This window comes from Plasmodium coatneyi, chromosome 7 (genome assembly GCF_001680005.1).
Source record: "Plasmodium coatneyi strain Hackeri chromosome 7, complete sequence".
In the NCBI taxonomy this organism is placed as follows: domain Eukaryota; phylum Apicomplexa; class Aconoidasida; order Haemosporida; family Plasmodiidae; genus Plasmodium; species Plasmodium coatneyi.
The window spans coordinates 894,090-915,722 of NC_033562.1; the positions used below are offsets into that span (position 1 = coordinate 894,090).

The 21,633-nt window shown below is 41.4% G+C and overlaps 6 protein-coding genes across 6 annotated transcripts; 4 read left to right on the forward strand and 2 right to left on the reverse strand.

The window, feature by feature from the left end:
* Window positions 1-1,022: 1,022 nt before the first annotated feature.
* On the forward strand, window positions 1,023-6,467 carry PCOAH_00017470 (Uncharacterized protein; the record flags this gene model as incomplete). Its single annotated transcript, XM_020058556.1, has 1 exon — window positions 1,023-6,467. The coding sequence occupies one exon, from the start codon at window positions 1,023-1,025 to the stop codon at window positions 6,465-6,467; it is 5,445 nt and encodes a 1,814-aa protein (XP_019913967.1).
* A 441-nt stretch (window positions 6,468-6,908) lies between these two features.
* On the reverse strand, window positions 6,909-7,640 carry PCOAH_00017480 (Uncharacterized protein; the record flags this gene model as incomplete). Its single annotated transcript, XM_020058557.1, has 1 exon — window positions 6,909-7,640. One exon carries the CDS (start codon window positions 7,638-7,640, stop codon window positions 6,909-6,911), a length of 732 nt encoding a protein of 243 aa, XP_019913983.1.
* Window positions 7,641-8,801: 1,161 nt separating this feature from the next.
* PCOAH_00017490 (Uncharacterized protein) lies at window positions 8,802-9,176 on the reverse strand (the record flags this gene model as incomplete). The annotated part of the gene is made up of 1 exon (XM_020058558.1): window positions 8,802-9,176. One exon carries the CDS (start codon window positions 9,174-9,176, stop codon window positions 8,802-8,804), a length of 375 nt encoding a protein of 124 aa, XP_019914094.1.
* Window positions 9,177-14,085: 4,909 nt separating this feature from the next.
* PCOAH_00017500 (Rna-binding protein) lies at window positions 14,086-15,108 on the forward strand (the record flags this gene model as incomplete). The annotated part of the gene is made up of 1 exon (XM_020058559.1): window positions 14,086-15,108. The coding sequence occupies one exon, from the start codon at window positions 14,086-14,088 to the stop codon at window positions 15,106-15,108; it is 1,023 nt and encodes a 340-aa protein (XP_019914158.1).
* A 2,149-nt stretch (window positions 15,109-17,257) lies between these two features.
* On the forward strand, window positions 17,258-17,959 carry PCOAH_00017510 (Protein-lysine N-methyltransferase PKH_071390; the record flags this gene model as incomplete). Its single annotated transcript, XM_020058560.1, has 1 exon — window positions 17,258-17,959. One exon carries the CDS (start codon window positions 17,258-17,260, stop codon window positions 17,957-17,959), a length of 702 nt encoding a protein of 233 aa, XP_019914279.1.
* A 1,263-nt stretch (window positions 17,960-19,222) lies between these two features.
* PCOAH_00017520 (Uncharacterized protein) lies at window positions 19,223-21,329 on the forward strand (the record flags this gene model as incomplete). The annotated part of the gene is made up of 9 exons (XM_020058561.1): window positions 19,223-19,271; window positions 19,490-19,635; window positions 19,744-19,849; window positions 20,018-20,085; window positions 20,201-20,330; window positions 20,485-20,578; window positions 20,736-20,838; window positions 21,007-21,118; window positions 21,247-21,329. The coding sequence occupies 9 exons, from the start codon at window positions 19,223-19,225 to the stop codon at window positions 21,327-21,329; spliced, it is 891 nt and encodes a 296-aa protein (XP_019914129.1).
* Window positions 21,330-21,633: the final 304 nt, after the last annotated feature.

A 21,633-nucleotide genomic window follows, 5' to 3' on the forward strand; every position in this document is an offset into this window, starting at 1 on the left:
GGGGAATGCCGCTTTTGCGCATGTATGAACCCTCCACAGACGCTTTTAAACGGCCTACTCGCTGCTCCTCTACCGTGGGAAAAAAGATCTGCCCACCTGGTAGGGTAATGTCTGACCCCAATTGGGTTCCCCCTTGTTCAGCGTTACAGATTGGAAAAGTAAAAAAATAAGTGAACAAATGGACAAGTGAACAAAAGCGTGGGTAAGGACCCCCCTGAGGGATGCACACCACGCACAACTTAACTATTTCCCACTTGGTGTGCAAAATTTTATACGTTTCCGATTTCCGACGGGTGGTGTTCCCCACTAAAGAAGCTACGTACAGCTATTCGCGCCAAACTACCCGGTATTACCAAGAATACGTAGGAACATACAACACATGTATAGTATGGTCATACATTCGTATGCATCATCCCTGCCTGGGCAATTGCGCATACACACTGCAACAAAATGCTGAAACGGAAAAGTTCCCTCTGACGGGCCTGGGCGGAGACCATTTTCACGCTCTTTTTTTTTTCCTCCCACCTCACCAAATATGTCATTTTTATTCGTCCCTTCGAAGGATAAGTGTAAAAACGTGTCCCCCCGTTTGGTGATGCATAGTACGTATTGCACGGAGGGGTGTATGTGCAATTTTGGAAATCCTCGCATCTTTGTAATTTTCCTCAAAAAAAAAAAAAAAAAAAAAAAAAAAAAACATTTCGGCAAGGCTTCTTTACAGCCCGTGCATTGCTACTGGAGGGAAGAGACTTCAAGCGAATTCACAAAAATGTGACGAAGGAAGTCCACATGAAAATATTAAGTGTACATCACAAGGGGGGGTATTTCCCCAAACGCTTTATCTCCCAATATTTGTGCTTTTATTTTTATCCTTTCCAGGGAAGGGCAGATTTGTTTTTTTTAGCGAGTTTAGGTTAGCTGTTCCGCTTTGAAAGGAACAGAAAGGAAGACGTTTAAGAGCGTATTTTGGTGCACACGGGGAGGAGTCCTATCGTGTTGCCTACAGCCGGATGACCAAACCGATGAAGGCGCACAAGGTGAAAAAGTCAGGCGAGGGGGGGTCCAGTTTGGTGAATCTGAAAATAAGGAACGAAAATATCCACGTGAAGAATATCGTACGGACGATACACTACGTGTATAACAATAGGTACGACAGTGAGACGGGTTTCTCCTACATAAAAGACATCCTTAAGAATATCATAAAGGGTAATGTGTATGACGTGGAGCACAAGCGGTATGTGAACGAGTACTGCATTTATGAGCTGTGCTCGAGGATAGTACTAAATATGGTAAGGAGCCATGCGAAGGATGAAAACTTTAACAAGATGATGGAGTTTTTGTTTGATATTTTGTACTACTGCGATGTGCTGCTCAGTGAAAAGGCGAATCGCAAGGTCAACGGTAACGTCACCGGAAACGTCAACAATGGTGTAACCGGTGGGAAGGACGCCACCCAGGAGTATGAACTGATCGACAAATTCTGGAACAGACTCCTAGACAACATATTCATCAAAGACAGGAAGCAGAGAATCAATTTATGTAGAGTTGTAAAGGCGCTGGTGAAGAAAGCCTGCGCTTTGCAAATAGATGTATCGAATAAATTGTGTAAAAAACATGTGAACATTTTTTTATCCCTTCTGAATGATAAAGATCATAACATCCGGATTCTGTGTCTGAGCATTTTAGAACCCTTTCAGGATTTCAACACGACAGCTAGCTATTTGCGCTGTCTTGATGATTCGCACAACGCGGTCAGAATACACGCCATTCAAAATATAGCCATCTACACGGATGACACAAACGGGGGGATCAACAATAGGAATAATTACGACCACTTAATCATTCTAAAAAACTTCCTTGTAAGAATAAATGACACCAATCCAAACGTTCGAATAAGTGTCTATGAAAAGTTAAAAAGTTACTACTTTTTTATCCCATCGGATATGAAATTTGAGTTCCTCTTATGTGGACTTAACGATAAGGACAACTCAGTACGCCAGAGTTGTTACAGCATGATAATTCACTGGGTCCAACACTTCGATGATAAGATTGAAAACCTCCTCCTCCACTTGATCAATAGCGACATCGATAATGACCTAATTGTGGAGCAGATTTGCAGAATTCACCTGAACAGTATTAGGAATGGCGTAATCCGAAGTGGGAGCATTGAATTGGACGACACCAAGGAGAGATCATCAATCGTAACCTTACCTACAGGGGAACGAAAAAGTAGTAAAAGTGGGAACGAACTGGGAAGTGAAGACAATCCGAGTAAATCCCACAATTGTGATAGGAATAGCCCCTACGGAGAAGCCTGGTATAGCCATTGCATAAACAACCTGTTCCTGCTAAACGCAGCAGAGTTATATATGCTCCGGGTATACGTTCAGCACTTTTGTGACGAACAAGAGAAGGAAAAAATCGACGCACTGAAGGTCATCAACGTGGTTTACTATTACATGTACTTGAGTTGCTTCAATGAGAAGGTCTACTACAACAGGAAGAACTACATTAACTGTATCGAAAATAATGAAAACGATCAGGGGGATAATCTGCACCTGTTCTGCACGTGCGGGAAGGGTAAAACGGATATAAAGGCGCTGGAGGAGGAAAGGAAGAGAAAATTCATGGAAAGCTCCATTTTTGATGACGACTTTTGTGATAAGTGCATGTACTACAGGGTTGTACCTACCAACCGGGATGATACCAATAACAATGCGGATGGCATGGTGGCCAATCAAACAGACAGCGAAGGAATCGACAACCACGACGAGCACGTCCTCATCAACGAAGACAACATCAACGAAAATTACAACTACATATGTAACATGAAAAATCTTCTCTTAATTTGCAAACATTTAGACATTATCGAGACCTATCAGGTGGAAAAAATATTAAAATGTTGCTGCACTGTTTTGTTGAGGGGTCCTCTCCGAGAAGTTATCATAAAATGTATGCTGAACAACACGGGGGTGAATTACTACAAACTGCAGAAGGGACATATCACGTGTGCCTACTGGCTGAGCAGCAGTTATATATACGCCTGTCTGGAACTACTTCGACAGATGATCTACATAAAGAACAAAAATTGCGATGCGAATGAGGTGGAAATTAGCTTAACGAATCAGATACTTGGCATAATATCGGAGATTAAGGAGCCGTTCGAAAATACGGAGGGTGAGAGCCCCTTCGCGGTGGACCCGGTCAACAGGGTTAACTTTGCAGAGGAGGAAGAGAAGCAAACAAAACAACCTAATCTGTTGATGCAGATGCAGGTACGGATGGAGGGATCCCCTCGAAAAATGGCGGAGGGTTCCCCCAAACTGGCACCAAAGGAACAGGCGGAAAAGAACCCCCTAGCCACCCTATTTAGCAACATCCTGAACGTGGAAAACGACACCATCTTCGAAATCATCAGGAAGAAGAAACTGAGCACGCTGTCGATAGAGCACCTGCTGATTCTCTGCAGGAGGATGCAACACAAGCTGGACGTCACAGAAGCGAAGATAAAAGATTTGACCGAAATGGATCGGGAGCGGTCTGCCGAAGAGGTAAAGTCCCCAAAGGGAGGTAACCAGAAGGAGGGTGGTAATAATCCACTGTTCGCCTTCCACGACCAGATCAGATTACACACACAGATATTCCTAAAACAGATAACCATGCTGAGCTTGCTCCGACTGGAACTTAAAAGGAGGTGGTTAAGAATTCTATTCATATTGGAATGTTTTCTATGTAAGAGCAAATCCCATTGTTCATTCGATTCAGCTCTGCGTGAATTCCCAAACGAGTTGCTGCTCCCCGCATTGAATTTCTGTTGCTCAATTATGCCAGAGTGGGACGACAAGGAGATAGAAGATCAGTTTTACGATATCATTGTTTCCAAATGTTTGGGCAACTGGTGCATGTATATAAGTAACGATGATGAATTGAAGAAGCAAATTTATGCCTACAAAACGGCTATCGTAGACACATGTGAGGTGTTGAATAGCTGCCTTCTTAGCATTGAAAGCATTCACGCGAAGGTGTGTCCCAATGTGTACCAGAAGGCCAACATTGATTTGATGATGCAGGTCGAAAGGGGAGTTAACAAAAGCGGTACCGCTGCGAATGCCACGCAGGGTGCCCCCCAGGGTGCCCCCCAGGATGATGAGACAAACCAACAAAGAGGAACATACGAGGAGGATGCGAATAACCAACTCATCTTCTACGAATATAACCCCCCGAATGAGTCCTTGTTGAACTACTTTGCGACAAACCAGAATGCTTGGTATGAATATAAGGAGTTGTTAGAAAAGCTGGAAATCAATTCCTTACGGTGCGAAATATATATATGCGTTTTGGGAGACTTACTCATGACGCACCCCAACTTAAACAATGACAAACTGATCATCGATGCGGTAGAGAATATTTGGAACTACCTAAGTGGCACTGTCAACACGAGCAAGTACATTCAGTCGATCTGTTTGCGCGTTTTCTGCAAGTTGTTGTTAACCGAATTTTTGGGGAACCACATTTATAGACTGTCCAATGAGGAAATGCACAAAATGGTGAGAAGGTCGTCAGATAAATTAAGAGCACTCTTCGAAATGTGTTTCCTCATTTCTCCTTCCACTTATAATTGTGTTCAAGACTTTAAAAAAATTAGTACCTTTAATATAACGAATATAAATGCCCATGATAAGCTGTTTCTCTTTTCTGTGTTTTCCATGTACCCCTCCATGAGTGAGACAAATCTCCTAGTCTTCCATTTCACCTTCGAAGAAGTATTACTAAAAACATGCGACGGGGTCTTGAAGCATAAATTGCGCACCATCAATTATACCAACATCCTTACATTCATTATTTTCACCATTCTGCATAAAGCGAATATACACTTCCTCGTTGCCCACTTTCCTAAGTACATAAAATCGATTCTACTAGTCATCATTGAGAAGGGCGTCGCCTTGACTAGTCGATCAAATATTGTCGAGCTGGTTTACAAAATTATACAAATTTATCTCTTTCACGATTTGGGAGACGTCCGGGGGAGGGGCATCTCCGCAGCTTCAGGTTCTGTCTCAGCTCCCACCGCCGATGGGGGAAACGCCAAAGAGGGCGGGTTGAACGAACCCAGGGAGGGGAAAAAACGGGGCAGGAAAAGAAAAAACGCTGCACCAGCTGAAGAATCAAACGAGAAAAAAGAAACAGACGATAGGGAAAGCAACGTGCACATGCATACCAATTTTGAAATCGAAATGGAACAAGCAGAAAAAGCAGCACAGGAAGAAAAGTCCCAAAAAGTGGACCATAAAAACTGCACCATTTTCTTCAGAAGTGCCCTCACAGATGTGAACGCCACTGTAAAGGATTTAAAGACGTTTTACGTCCTCATAAACTTTTGTATGCACTGCAGTGATATTATAAAATCGAAAAATGAAATAAAATTGTGTGAAGCATTGAAGGAATGTTTGCAGAAAAAGATAGACGAGGTGAGGACGTACTTCGTAGGAAGGAATCTTGTGGTTGGTGCCACAACCGGGGTAGAACCCCCCATGGGGAATACAAATTCCCTTCTAAATGTCGCCCAAATGGACGCCCTGAAGGAAGAAACCATTTACGAGGAAATCATCAATGAGTATGTTAACTACATAGGTACTCTGCGACAGAGGAAGTTTTCCTACCCAGTTGTCCCCAAAGGGGTAGACGCCTCTAATGAGGAGGAGATGTCCGCAGAAGAAATAATGCAACAGATTAGCCATACCAAGAATGGCGATCACCCAAGTGAAAGCATCTCTGATCATGTACGCACCGCCGATGATGCGTGTAGTGACTTACCAAATGGAAGCTATGGAAGGCTCTTCGAGAAGGCAACCGACTTGGCCGTTAAGGTGAAATACCCACCAGGTGAACCTCCCTTAGAACAGAAAGAGACGCAAGACGAATTTATCGACGCAAATGAAGAGGCGTCATTTTCCATCCAAAACAGTTTCGAGACCATCGATGACGTTAGGAAGTTTAGCTCCCCCATTGACGAGCTTGTAGATGCGAACAATGTGCCCCAGCTTGCCGCCGCCCGGAGCGACGAAACGGTTTTGCATGACCAGGGGGGTGGTTCCACCTGGGTAGGTTACAATCGGGAGGAGACAGCAATGGAGGAGGTAGAAGTGGCAGACGCAGCAGTAGAGGAGGCGCCTGCAGACGGAACTCCCCTTAGGGGGGAAGATCCCCCCAACGGCAGCAGCACAAAGCGAAATAAACAAAACTCCCCCCGCAAGATAACCGAACTGAACATAAGCTCCAGCGAAGAGAGCCCCCCGGAGGAGGAACACCCCTCAAGCATGAACGACTTCGAGAGCGTGAGGGATGCCGCCGATTTTGATGACCACAGTAGCGAAAGCAGCACACACAGTAACGACTCCACAGCCATGGCGTTCAAGCGGTTAAACAAATTGAAGCGCACCAGCTATACAAACGTCGTTTCGAAGTGATCACCGTGGTGCAGGGGGTACAACCATGTTCCTACCATCCGTCCATTTTTCCGTTTGTTCATTTTTTAATTTGTTGATTTGCTAAAATGGCAACTCCTCACTCATTGTTCGGCAAGCGTCATTTGCCAACTGGCTAATTTGGCACTGCGCACATTCACGCTTTAATTACTTAATCGCTTCCTCCGCGTTGTGCATTTTTCACGTCGCACCTTTCCCCCCCTGACGAACTGCGTGTAGAAGGGGAAAGGGAAGTTTTGCTGAAAGAAATAAACACCCCTACACAAAGCAGTGACGCAAAGAAGTGGCGCACACCAATTCGAGTTAACCATGTGGGGGATTGAAATCTTTAAAACGTAAAAATAATCACAAAAAAAAAAAAAAATAAAATAAAGAAGGAAAGGTGAAGAGGTGAGTACTTCACACAGGTTGATGCTTTCCAAGTCAACCCTCCACCGATTTCATAATTTGGTCTACGACCTGCACAATCGTGGGGTCGTTAATATAATTGGACAGGTAAGCAATTTTATCCTTGGATGTAGTAAAATGCTTAAAAACGGAACGAACATAATTATTTTTTAGTAGCATCCTCAAGGTGATGTCTTCCTTTAGCTTTGCCTTTTGCTCTTCTGTTAGTAGGTCCTCTTCGGACTCTTCTTCATCCTCCGTAGGGTTATCACTTCGTTCTTCCACTTGGCTCTTTCTACATTCACCGTTTGGGCATTCTATGTTGTTTTGCGCATTTAATCTGCTAGCATTTTTGCTTTGCTCCTCCAAGCAGGCCTTTTTGTCGTGCCTCTGAAAGCAGGCAACAGAGCAGTAGCCTTTGCAGCAACACACAAATCTGTACTTCACTCCTCCATTTTGGAGGCACACAACGCAGGTGTTTTGTTCCTTCTGTTTCTTCTCTATTGGAGGATCAACTTTGTGAGGGGCATCACCCTGAGGCGCATTACCGTGGGGTTTCCATTTCCTATGGGCCCACCTTTTATTGGCATGGTTATATTTTGCGCGCGGATGAGGATTTACATCACCAGCTGTTCCTTCCTCCAGGGGGGGGTCACCCTTACTGTCGTTATTTTTGTCTCCTCCGATTTTATCGTCTTCATTTGTGGACTCCAGATTGGGGCATATTGAAGAATCCCCCTCCTCCACGTTGTAGTCCATTTCTTCCATGGTTGCGTTTGAGGCGTTTCACCCGAGGGTGCCGCGATTTATGTAACCACCAAAATGAAACATGACATGGATTTGGATTCTTCTGTTAAGTGTTTCACCATGCGCATGTAAAAATATGTGACAGTTCCGCACTTCCGTTCTTCTTCACGGGTTGCTTTGCCTTTTATATTTTTCTTACCAACTGCTTCTCTATAAAAAAGAAAAAAATCTTCCCACCTGTTGCCCTTCCAGCAAAATGAACCACGACAGCACCTACAGCCTCGCTGCAACTACTCTCACAGAAACGCAGCCGTTCCGATGGCTTCAAATTTAGGACCAAAAAAAAATTAATTAAAAATGGGCCATATTCTATAGGAAATAAATGCAATCGAAAAGGAGAAGGAAAAAAAACATTACTTATTTTACGCTTTCCTGTTGCATATATATTATCCTTTTTAGCTGCAAACGGGGGATTTTTTTTTTTTTAAATCCGAATATATTGGTGCCTAATTCCACGCCGCCCAGTAGAACGACCTGTATGGACATGCAGCCCCAACGCATAAAGTTGTTACTGGCTCCATAATGGTATTATATATGCTAGTAAAAACATTGCGGCGTTTTTTTTAATTTTTTTCATTTTCGCTCTTTCATCATTAAGCGGTTGCGCATGGGATGAAAGCGAAAATGTTAAGTTGGAAAAAAAAAAAAAAAAAAAAATTAACATAATGTAACAAAGTGAAACAAAATTATGTAATGCTCTCACTTGTACAGGTTGCCAAACGGGTGGCGGACACGAGGGTAGGCTGCCCACAGGTAGCCAAATAATACAAACGTATCATTGTAAGTGCATACGAGAGAGGCACATAGGAGATGGTCTCTCCTCCGCTCACCGCACGCTCAGTGGGTTGGCATCGTCGCAATTTGCGGGTAGACGGCATAGAACGCGTCAGCAATATTCAGTTCGTGTAGAATTATTTGCATAGTTCTTTTTTATGCGTTTTCTTGTACCCACGCACATGATTTGTTGTCCTTCCTATAGAGGCAATCCAGTGTATATTGCCCACGTATGCGTCTTTCCTCTTTTGTGAACATGTCATTGGCATTTGTCGGATTTGTAGAAAGGTCCAGTTGGCCTCCTTTTCCTACGCAACGACTTAACGTCATTAATGTGTATGACCCCCTTCAGTCGGCGCTTTTGCTAAATAAACTTAAAACCGTGGGGATGGTCCTGATCACGAAGACGACCCCGGCCAACACTCGGATTTTATACTTGAGCTCGTTTAAGAGGATATCCTTGGGGGATTCCTCGTTCTCGTTAAGCAAAAACATTTTTCCAAAAGGAGGGGGGGGGATGACGCTGGTTTGTTCCTGGTCCTTCCGGCGTTGTTTGTTCTTCCTATAAGCTTCCTTTTTGTTTCCCTTTCGTGGTACCCCTGACAATCTGCTTGGCACGTGGGAGTTTGTTCTTCGAAGAGCGTTTTCCTCGTTACGCTTATGTTTTTTTATCCCTGGGGTTTTGTTCGCTTTGGTAAATTCCGTTCGCGCAGTTACAGGCATACACAAATTTAAGTAACACGTTGGATGCTTTTTTGCCAACCGTTTTTTTACTAACTCATTTTCCACATCGCGGGGAAGTAGTGGCACCTCTTCCTTTTTTTTTAATTAACTGGAAGGTACCATAATTTTTCGCGCTGCAGGGAAGTTACATAAAGAAAGTGAAGTAGTCCCGTGTTACTTCACTGCATGTTCAGCTGATGAGCGCCCGCGAGAAATTCCCCCCCAAGTGAACAATTTTTGCACCTACACGACATACCATAAGGAACACTTTTATGTAAAGTTTACGTTGCATTCAGATTTAAAATAATACAAATTTTTTTTTTTTTTTTTTTTTTTTCCTAATTTGTTGAAGAGGAAAAGAGAAAATTTCCCTCCTTTTTTTTGCCTTTTTTATTTTTTATTTTTGATAGGGTAATTTAAAAAGGAATAACAACTTTAACCGTCCCAAGTAGAGAGGGCATTTTTGGTGAGGTGCGTCCCACCATAGGGAGACCTGGCGTATGCACACGCATGTATAATTTTTTAACTACACGGAAGTTAGGGAGTCGAGTTTCGCTACACAACTTTCGTTTGTTGTTCGTGATGTTTTTCCGCAAAGAGACAAAAATGTAACTCACTTTGGGGTGTTGAAAGAGGGACCCCCCTACCGACACAAAATGAATTTTTCCGTCATCCCTATTTTGCATAAGCGTGTTTTGGTCAGGAAGCGACGTGTGGCGTACCTGCACGTTGTTTTTGCGCATAGGTTCTTAGCACATATGTGAACAAATGGGTGCTTTCTTTACAGATGAGTAAGTTAGCGTATGCCTTGTGCGTATCACGTGTATACGTAAGTTGGTGCCACTTCGAACAGGTCACCATTATGTATAAGTGCATCGAGAGATAGACAAGCATATGTGCCCGTCATCTTATTCAAGACGTATTCTCTTATATGTAAGATATATCCCATCTAAGGCTAACTTGTACAGTTTTTTCCTTCCCCCTCCGTGTATCTGTTCCAATGGTTAATCATTTTTCGAAGCATGTAAGAGGAGAGGTGGATAGGACAGACATATATATATGTGCGGGGGGGTAACAAGGTGGGTCTTTTTTTTTTGCCTTTTTCTTTAAAAGGAAAAGCCAATTTATAGTAGTGGTACTCCAAGTTGGAGGCGACTACGTGGCATATGTATCTAATGCGTATATATATATGACTGCTCTCAGTGGAGTTATACTCTAATGATCCGATTTGACCACGCCGTTTTTTCATTGTCCCGTCAAACCACCCCCTCATAATTGATGTGAGAGCACCATCGAGGGGAAGCATAGTCCACCTTCTCATTTGCAACATTTCCTATTTTTTTATGCGTTCTTTTAAAAAATGGTGCAAATGGGGAATTCCATGTTTTTGCTACTATTTGTACAATTCGACGGCCATTTGAATGGGAACGAAACAGCACAAAAGGATAAGCGAAAATAGAAAAAAATGGATACCATAAAATATAATTTGGACATTCCAATTAGTTCCTCATTTGTCCAATTTTTTTTCCTTTTTTTTTGAAGCTGAAACGGAAATTTTTGTCGTCTAGCAGAACCGCGATGTTACGCGAAGGGGGGTAAATCTGTCCTTCCGTTTTTCGTCCCCTAGGCATTGCGCGTAATTTCTTCTTGTGGGAGGAAAGGCAGCAGGGACGTAGAACATTTTATATGCGCAAAACACAAAGGAGGGAAAAAATGCGGACAAAAAAGGCAACCCCTTAGAACATACAACAGAGTTAAAAAGACGAGAAGAAAAAAAGCATAGAACTAGACGGCAAATATATTTCTCCGTCACTTATGCAATGCATAACTACGCAATTGCCATGCGCCAAGTGGTGCGGCGCAAAATATTTCCACTACAGAAGGAGAGAAAATAACAAAATAAAAGAAAAAAAAAAAAAAAAAACACTAAAAACAGCAAGCAGTACAGCAACGAAGCAGGGGCGAAAAACAGCAAAAGAGAAACGTTTGAACCAGGAGAAAGAAAAACAGAAGAAAAGTTTACGAACATTTCATCAATTTTTCACAAAATATTTATTTTCGCAATATTTAAAAGTTGCTATCTAAATGTAGAGTAACGAATATTGTATTTATTTTTTTATTTCCGAATTTTTAAAGTGCGCTGTTCTCGTCCAAAATTTTTAATGAACCGACCGTTCTTTTTTTTTTTTTTTTACCGTTGTAGAAAAATAACCTTTGCTTTGAAGCAAAAAGGCGAAATTTATTTTATGTACGTATTACATAATCCACATGTATAAAAAAATATGTCATGCATTATTTTATGGCACCTTTTTCCGCTAAAATTGCGGTAAAAGTTGCGGTAATTTTCTGTGGCAAAAAAGGGTGGTAAAATTTTGTTACTTTTTACTGTGCTTATGTCGCATTTTATTAAATTCCCCGCTTTTCGGTTGCTTTTTTTTTTTTTTTTTTTTTTTTTTTTTTTTGAGAATAATAAGCAGAAATTGAACAACACTTAACATTTTTTTTTTGAAAGTGACTTTTTTTTTGATTTTTTCTTTTCGTTTGATTTTGTTCTTTTTGTTCTTTTCGTTTGCTCTTTTTGCCTTTCTTGCTTTTGTTCCTTTTTTGCCTTACAAATACATATAATTAATTATTAAGATATATTAATGAATATACGGGCTTTATTTAATTTTATATGTTGTAAAATTTTACCTGAAATTAAACAGTTGTTTTTTTTGAATTCTTGAGAAAGAAAAATCCATTTGTCGAGATTGCCTGAGAAATAAGAAAACGTAACTTCTTTTTAAGCCTCAACTTATATATTGCGTATGAGCTTTTGTAATTAAAAAGTTTGCCAATAAAAACTTCTCATTAACCTTTTTGATAACTTTGTTACGAAGAGAAGGTTGTGAATTAGTTTGTTGTTTAAGAATTGTTCGACCGTTTTGCCTTATTTGACAGAACATTTTTTCTTCCCCTCTACTGTTTGTTACTTTTTTATTTGTTCGTTGATTCGTTTGCTGGCTTTTTTTTTTATTTTTCACAACGCTGGTAGGAACTGTTTGACGCGCCACGAAAAGGGCAGAATAAAAGCCGTTTTCGATAGCCAAACCAGCTGCGCGCGTTGTACATATTATACATATGTACCTTCTTATGTACATTTATTTATCTGTACAATTATGTTCCTTCATATGTACGCGCATGCAACATATGGTAATGTATACATAACTGGCATGAGTACGCAATACGTACCGAGCATGGGTATAAATTTATACGCTCTTAAATATACGCGCCCCAACACATCTGCCACCCGATTGACTCCACCCAGCCGCAGAAAGGAGGAACCGCTTGGTTCGACTCATTAACCGCTTTCCCGTAGAACCGAGGGAACAGCCCGCACTATGTATACACGTTACGTATACATTTTGCATTACATATAATATATATATACATATATATATAGAAGAGTAAAATTGCCCTATTTCGCCACGTGTTCTACACCTCGCTCCGTTACGTAAGGAATTTTTTTGCGAGTACATATTACTGCCAGTTTTGTGATTAGTTCTACTTGCCCTGTTTCTTTCCGTTGTTTGTTTTTCTCGCGTTTGTTTTTTTTTTTTTTTTCGCAGGTCAGTTTTGTTCGCGCATTTGCCGTACGGCACTTGAATAATCCTATTTATTTCCCCGCGTTTGTGTTTCACACAGTTTGCTTTATCCTTTTTGATTTCCCCCCCCGTGTTTGCTCTTCGTTTATAAATCTAGAGGGTCAAAATTTTTGGAGGGCGCAGGCGGGATTGTGCTTTTGCAAACTTGGCACACCTAGTGATCCCTTTAGTTTGCTTGCCTGACCGCCACGGCGCAACAGAAATATAGTTACATCCATGCATATATAATAATATATTTTCACGTGTTTGCATGTTTGCATGTTTATGTGCTTATACCTCCCCTTGTTTGCTTCCTCGTTGCTCTCTCCTCTGCAGATGCAGAGTTTGTGCGCCCCTTATGCGTATATACCCCTCCGTGTAACTAAAATTTGACCCGAGATGCATTAGTCGGCACGGCTAGTTAGGCCCTAGCAAGGACTCCGTCTGCAGTTGTGCCCTGTTTGTTCGTTTGTTTGTTTGTTAATCAGCTCAATTTTTTGTCCCCCTCTCTCCTCAGTTTATTCCGTAATTTTCCCCTCTTTTTTTCTATGTGTTTTCGTCCGCATTGCGCTCTGCTGTCCAATTTTGCGAATATTTTCCGAATTTTTTCGAATTTTTTTCCATTGTTTTTCCTTTGTCACATACGAGACGTGCCCCCCCCGCGAAGCAGCAAATCCCTTCGTCCGTCCTATATAGTCATATATATGTATGCACTTGCCGAACAAGAACTGAGCGTACCCTTTATCACCTGTACGGACGCAAAAATATGAATTAATTGCTAAGTGAAACAAGAATTGTTGAACAGCCATAAAGAGCGTACCATTTTGAGAAGTGAAGAGAATTTTCTCATATAATAAATAAAATAAAAGTAACCTCTACCGATTCACAGCTGTATAGAAGTAAAAACGGACAAAGAAAAAGAAAGAAAAAAATCCAAAAAAACTGTATCCTTCAATTGAATTTTTATTCCCATTTACACACACACACAACAGTCAAGATCATTTTTAACTCCATTTTGATCGTTTTTCTTTTCCCAATTTTATCGTCTATTAATTTAAAAAAGGAAAATATACATACGCGTGTATTCGCCAACTTACAAAGCACTCCCGTGACACACCCCTACCCCAATTTTAAGAGGAAACTTTAACCGAATCGTTTGTAGAACGTACCAATAGATTAGCGAAAAGAAGTATCGCACCCCGTTGTGTCAGTTTCGCGCGAACTTCGCACCATTCAGTGTATAATACACACACCACCCTACGCTAGCCTACGCCATTTTCGCCAAAATGACTTCCGAAGAAAACATAAACTACCACTACAACCGAGCCAACTCGAATTCCTCGCAGGACAAGAAAAGTATCGATGAGGAGATCAGTGCAAATGAGAAGGCTGCAAAGGACGAGGAATCTGAAGCCGAAAGCCTCAGGAGATTAATAGCGCCGCTATCCAAGGAGCAGCTAATAGACATCCTGGCAACGTCCGCCTTAATCCACCAAGACATACGTGACAAGTGCAACGAAGCGGTTGCTTCCTCCCCATCTACGAGAAGGTTAATGGTTCGTAACATCCCATTCAGTACACGTGATGAACAATTTTTAAAATACTTCGAAACGTTTGGAGAAATCGAAGATGGAATTATAGTACGAGAAAAGGAGGGCAGATCGAAAGGTTATGGTTTTGTCACTTTTAAATTTGTCGAATCTGTGCAGAAATGCTTAAAAAGTAGTCATACCTTAGACAATAAAGAGTTGCAAGTAAGATTAGTAGCCGACCCATTTACAGATCATTATCAAAATAAATTATTCGTGCGAAATTTATCCCAAAAAACGAATGTAGCCACATTGAGAGGTATTTTCGAAAAGTATGGGAAATTAGAAGAGTGTGTAATTATACATGACAATGAGGGTAAATCCAAAGGATATGGTTTTTTAACTTTCTCTTCACCAAAGGAAGCATTTAAAGTGATGCAACAACCCGAACGAATTATTGACAACCGAGTTGTTTTCCTACATTTTGCTGTATCACAAAATTATAAAAAATTTCAAAATAATCAAACCTTCATGAAAAAAAACCAAACCTACACCTACTATCAGAAGAATAATATTAATAATATAAATAATATAAACAGTCGTAATAACTATGTTAGGAGAGCACCCGTATATCATCATGAAAGTGAGGCACCCAATACTTTTAACTACCCAATCTCATTTGTTCCAAATGTATACACGAATGTCCCCCATGGTTATCAGATGAATTATCCCGGAAATTTGGATTCGTTTAATGCCTTCTACAGTAATACAAGATATTAATTTTTTTTTTTTTTTTTTTCTACCTGACTTGTTCATAAATTTTTGACAATTTTTGTACATTTCCATTTCAGTTAAAAAAAAAAAAAATAGCCAATTTGATTCAATTTGCTTTTTGTTTTCTAATTTTTTTTTTTTTTTTTTTTTGTAATAATATTTGACTTATATGAAAGGCTGTATCAATGTGTATTTTGTATATGCATATAATTGTGCGCAGTACGCAAGTATATATATAATACGTTTTTTTTTTTTTTTCTATGCTTGCCTTGGTATAAATATAGATATAAAGGTAAATATGAATGTACATATGAATGTAAATATGAATGGAAATATATATATAACATATAGGATTAGAAGAGACGATGCCCCAATTGCCTAGCTCTCCACGCGTTTGTATGCATATTTGTAAGTGTCTCATATGCTTATGTACTTGCGCACGTATATGTATAATATAGTCTCCACATTCATACATGCATACGTATAATAAATAGCGTTATTAAAAAAAAAAAAAATTGCTTGCATATGCTGCTCACCCTTTGTGCAAATAGAAATGGTATGTCTGCGGAAACAACCTGGCATGTAATCTAACCTGTCCATAAGTGTACCCCCTACATATGCATATTTATACTTATACATATACATATATATACCTATACATATACGTACGGTCGCATTTGTGCGCATCCACCCCCACAATTTACATGCGCTGCGTGCATAGGTGCTGTGCACGCTGCCTATGTTTATGCTGATGTTTATGTAAATTTGTCTTCCCATTTGGCTGCATCATTGCAAGTGCTACGCGTATACGCATAAACAGACTTACGTGTTCACACAAAGTAAAAACATCATTTGTGAAGATAGCTTTTTTTTTTCATATACATTATAAAAAAAAACTCACCCAATTTGTCCATATATAAAAAGGGAAAAAAGAAATATATAATCATACCTTTCTACTCCATTTGGCTTCCACGCCAATAAGGAAGTGGTGGCTCACTTTTGCGAAAACTGGTCGACCCGCATGTCGGAGTAGCGAACCGAACGGGTTTAGAGGATTTGTTTTTTTCTTTTGGGGCATATCAACTGTTGAGATGAGAGAAGGTAAAAAGAAAGTGGCAGATGGGGAGGGACACGCATCACTTTTTGTCTAGCCCACCTACCACCACCACCAAGGACCGCGCAACTCTCATTGCATAACAATTCACCAGGATGAACGACCCTATCGACTGTGTCACCCACGTAGGACGCATCACGCACTCCATGTATATGCCTCTATTTGCTCCTCATTTATGTTTTTTTCCTTTGCAATATGGGCCTGCATATCGATTATCGAATAGGGGAGGCACACCAACTTGGACCCATTAAAGAGTGCATCTATACGAAATGTGTTACAATGGTGGGTTGAATTCTGTGTAGGCGGGCACAGAGGTCATTCCTCTCATCATCTAGAAAAAAAGAAACCCTTCTTCTCCATTACCATTTAATTTCCCCATTCGAACTTTCAAATTGTGTGATACAAACGGGATGGTGCAAAGTGGAGATACCGTTGTTGGGGCACAGGTGATACACTTTTCACTGTTTGTGCATTGTTAAGGACATGGTACAACTGGGCAGCTAGCCCCTAAATGGAAGGTATCAACCGGAGGGTTAAAAATGTTAAGCCACGTGAAGGGCTTTGTAAGTGCGTTTGAGTAGGCCCTCGCGTGGACACTCATCGCGGCGTTATAGCAGGGCGTCCAAAAAGAAAAAAGGAGTGCGCAAGGTTTGCATACCTGACAAGGCTCAACTTAAGGGAAGCAATCTAGCCGTGGCAAAAATTAACGGCAAATTAAAATTATAAATGGAATAATTTTGCCAGCGGAAAAAAAAAAAATGGCCAATCAAGTGGTAAGGTCATGCCATAAAAAAAAAAAAAAGTCGCCAACAAAATGACACTATACACGATTGAGGGAGGTGCAAAGTTAGAGCTATGCTGGAACCCCCATTTTTTCTTTTCCAACCCTGCGTAGAATTATCCCTAGAATGTTTCACGTTGCAGCGTTGTATGCGCAGATCGACCAATCAATAATCGGGCGAGGTGAAAAAAGAGTTGTATTTACACAAACTGACACAGCTTCTTTCCCCCCGCACACGCACACATTGCTTTGACTAGCCAATGGCCCCATCCGAGCTACACAAACTGAGCTACTGGGAGGAGGTGTATCAAGGCGAGAAGGAAAACTACGAGGAGGCGAAAATCCAGCCGGAGGAATGGTTCGAAGAAAACTGTGACAAAATTATAAACTGGGTAAGCAACCACTTTAGTGAAGAAGAAAAAAAAGAGCAAGTTTCCATTCTTGACGTCGGGTGTGGAAATGGGCTATTCCTACACAAACTGCGTCAAAGAGGCTTCGGAAATTTATGTGGCTTTGATTTTTCCGCGAGTGCCATTGATCTGGCAAAGAAACTCTTCCAGGATGACGGCACAGATAACCTTACGAATCGTGCCGGACATTCCAGCGACGTTTACGTGCAAGTGCTAGACATTTACAACATCGCAAAAGAAATTGGAGAAAATTCAAAACTGAAGAAAAAATACAAACTGATAAATGACAAAGGAACTTTCGATATATTTTTTATGAATGAAAAAGCGCAAGAATATTTCACACACGTATCTTTTTTTTTCCAAGTGGATACACTTTTTTGTCTTACATCCTGTAATGCTTGCAAGGAGGAGTTACTATCCATCGTAAACCATTTTAATGAGACCAATGGGAAAATTCGGCTGACCCTTTTTGATGAGATACGTTACGAAACTATAACCTTTGGGGGGGTCAAAGGACAGATAATCACGACTTTGATTTTTTCATGCTCCTAGTGTGGAACAATCATGTATGTCTTTCTGTGTATGTGTGTGTGGGGAGTAGTCCGATGGTGAATAGTGTCAACGTGTTGGCCCACTTCACGCTAATAGGTGAGCGTTTACCTATGTATGTGTATATATACAAACATATTACATCTCTTCTATGTGGGCTGCGCGCATGGGTTTGTCGGGATGGGGAAAAAACCTTCCTCAGGTGAATCCGAGCATGTGCCAATTGCACAGCTTGGCAAAGGTAGGGAGCGCTACAATAATGAAACCCCCACGATACGTGCGCAAATTATCCTGTAACTTTCTCTCCCCCCGTTTTTGTCTTCATCCATGGGGAAAGAAAAATTCTGCACATTCGCGTAAAATAAATGTGCCCCTTGTAAAGCCAACCGTGTTCGTTTTTCGCTAGCCACTTTTTTTTTTTTTTTTTTTTGTACCTTTTGCTCCATTTTTTTAACTGTGCGAATGAACTGGATAATTAAAATGTCTGTGCCTTGGGCATGGCCCACTTTTTCGTCCGAAAAAACGACACCATCGTGTTAAGAAACGGGATGAAAGGAGAAGTCTCTTCCTTTAAGTCTCCCTTTTTTGAATCCCGCTATACCTGTTTGTTCAACGAACAGTTCCAGAGTTGGTAAATCAGTTGGTGACTGCTTGACGGTAGGTGGTTTGCCAAAAGTGTAACGGCCCTTACGTGGGAACAGTGTGCCATGTGGGTAGGGTCAATTTGGATACATCTTACATAATCATATGAACCTCCAAAACCCCTTTGATGCATTTATCATTTTTTTTTTTTTTTAAAATTTTTTTGTTTGTTTTGGTGGATGTTGCCATGCCATCATATTATGCTTGCACCACCTTTGAAGCCATTTTCCCCGGTGGCTCTTTTCCACTTTTTTTTCACCTCTGCACATTCGAACGGTTAGTAGGTATACGCGAAAAAAAAAAGAAAAAACGTAACCAGATCAAGCAACAAGCGTGTATGAAGTGCCTTTCCGCCTGCACATCTACCCCAAATTGCCCATTAACTATTTATGAGAAATGAACTGAGGTAGAAAGGGAAGCCAACCCACTGCGTGAGTTCTGACAAGGGAGAGAGACCAACATTCACCACCAAAAAAAAAGGAAAAAAAAGCTAAGCAAAACAAAGCAAAGCAAGAATGAAAAAGGCGCAACAAATCGTGCAGCAGGGAAAAACCAATCAACGTGAAAGTATACTCCCCTAGTGAACCTCCACACACACACACCTCTTATAAGATACAAGCTAAGATGATTAAGACCATTTCGTTTGTCCTCCTAATATTCGCTTTATCCCTGAGTATGTGTGATGCCAAAAAAAAAAAAAAAAAAAAAAAAAACTCACTAAAATGGGCAGATCCATGGGGGTAGGACAAATACAGCCCATTCCCCTGGCGGATACCCAAATACGTGTCAATGCATAGATAATGCAATAAAGCTGCCTTACCATCCTATACCTATAATAGTAAAACATCCTTGCATGGTGTCTTCTTTTTTTTGACCTACTTCACACTTCAGTTACCTGCACTTACTCGAAGAACACCCCGCAGAAGAACTGCCCCCTGCCGCCGACATGCAGCAGACGCTTGCGTCAAATAAAACCTCACTTGAACATTTTAACAAAAATTAAAAACTACACTGTTAAGGCGATCTACAAGACGAAGGTGGGTGCGACGTTTTGCGCGAACCCACAGTTTAGACATCACCACGGTGTTACCTTCACAGCGTAGCCTTCACAGCGTTGCCATCCCCGTTAACCCCCCAACCCGCAGCTGCTCACCTACGTAAACGACATAAACAACCTAAACCTGCGGAACGAGAAAAACGAATTTTACTTAATCGCCCTGCCCCTCAGCGATAAGTTCAACCCGTTCGTGGGTTAGTCTACCTTTTGTACAAGTAGCGCTAATTCGTCCTAGCGGGGGTGATTGGCACATTTCACATATGTATGTTCTGCTGTTCGTGGGGAAATAAGCAATACAGTTCTCTGCACACCGTTGTCCTGATCAATCTCATTTTCCATTCGTGTCTCCCCCAACGTCGCAGGTACCTTTTGCCACAACAACATCCAGTATAGCGACAAGGCGTCCCTCCCTGTGTTCATATACGACATTGTAAGGAAGTCACAGAGAGGACTTACGTAGGAGGCGGTCCCGAAATGCAGACACGCCGCACAAACGCACTAATAAAACGCCCCGTTCAATGACTGCACCCCCCTCCTCTGAGTAGCTCCTAAACAAGCACATCGAAGTGCCCTGGAATTTCGTCATCGAAAAAGTCGACATAAAGAAAACGCCCTTTTACAAAAATGTATGCATGTCCGATACGAAAGCTTTCTCCACGTACCAAAATATTAACAGTGAGTTTTTGAGGGGCACGTGAGGATTGTTCCTATTCGAAGGGACATACTATCCCTACGTGCTTGCTTCATCGGAGAGTGCAACCCCGGACTGACACTTCACCTAGTCCATTTCGCCAACACTTCTTCCAACCCCTTTTCTACTAAACTGCAGAATTGGACAGAGTATTTATCAACGTATTAGATTTCAAGGCGAAGAAAAACTTCATTTTTTTGCCCACGTGGGTCATGCAATCATTGCAGCTGGAGTAGGCAAAAAGGATGCTCTCATAAATGGGGGCAATTATAATGGGTTTCCTAATTTGGGAGTTACTCATCCATGGGGCTTTCCACCCCCCCATCCTCTTCCCTTCTTGGTGACTCACTGCCCCGTCATTTTTTCCCCCCGCACAATCCCCTTTGCAGCTGCTTCGATGTCGTGCGGCTGCGGTTCACCAAACTGGAGACTGCGTCCAGCGTTGTCTTACAACCCCATCATAAGAAATTTTTCAATTTAAGTGAACCAAAGGTGGGACAAAATGAACTCAAATGGGGTGAACTAGCCAAAGGGTTACCTCATCACAAAGAAAGTTGTCATTCACCTGTTCCTTATTCATATGTGTGTTTTTGCATCGCTTCTTCCGTAATCACTTCAACACAGTGTCATCTTAACCATTCCTATCTACCCCCGAAATAGAAAACGCTGGAAGAGAAGCTGCGGTATTATTCCTGCTTGACAAAAAACAGCACCATCTGCATAAACCACGACGGATCCGACTACTACTTTGACGTCATCAAGATGGACGCAGGTATGAATTCAGATGTGCTTGCCCAAAGGAAGCGTATGGATGACGCAATGTTAACTGCCAGCAGAACCGCTAATCGAACGGCTAGCAAATGATTCACCTCCGGCAACTCCACCCCAATCCACGTGCAGGGAAAAAAAAAGACGTCGAAGTAGCCTCCATCCAAGATGCAGACGTAATATTTGACTTCGTAAAGGAAAAATACGACAAGTGAAAGGAAAGAAGAAGAAAGCAACCTGGGCGTATAATACCTTCACTTGGAGCCCACTCGTTTGTTCCTTCCCCATTGGGTTATCTATCAAGCACATCTGGCTGTACCTATCAACAGGGCGCCCCCTCGCAGTTCGCTTTCGCCTAAGCGTGATGACCCATTCATCTGCACATAACATCTTGCAATTTTAAAAAAAAGGAAAAGCCAAAATGGTAATAGAGAAACAAAGGGAGAAGTTAATTTGGGAGTTACCTTTTAAGAGCAGTAAGAGGAACGCGCCATAGACAAAAAAAAAAAAAAAAAAAAA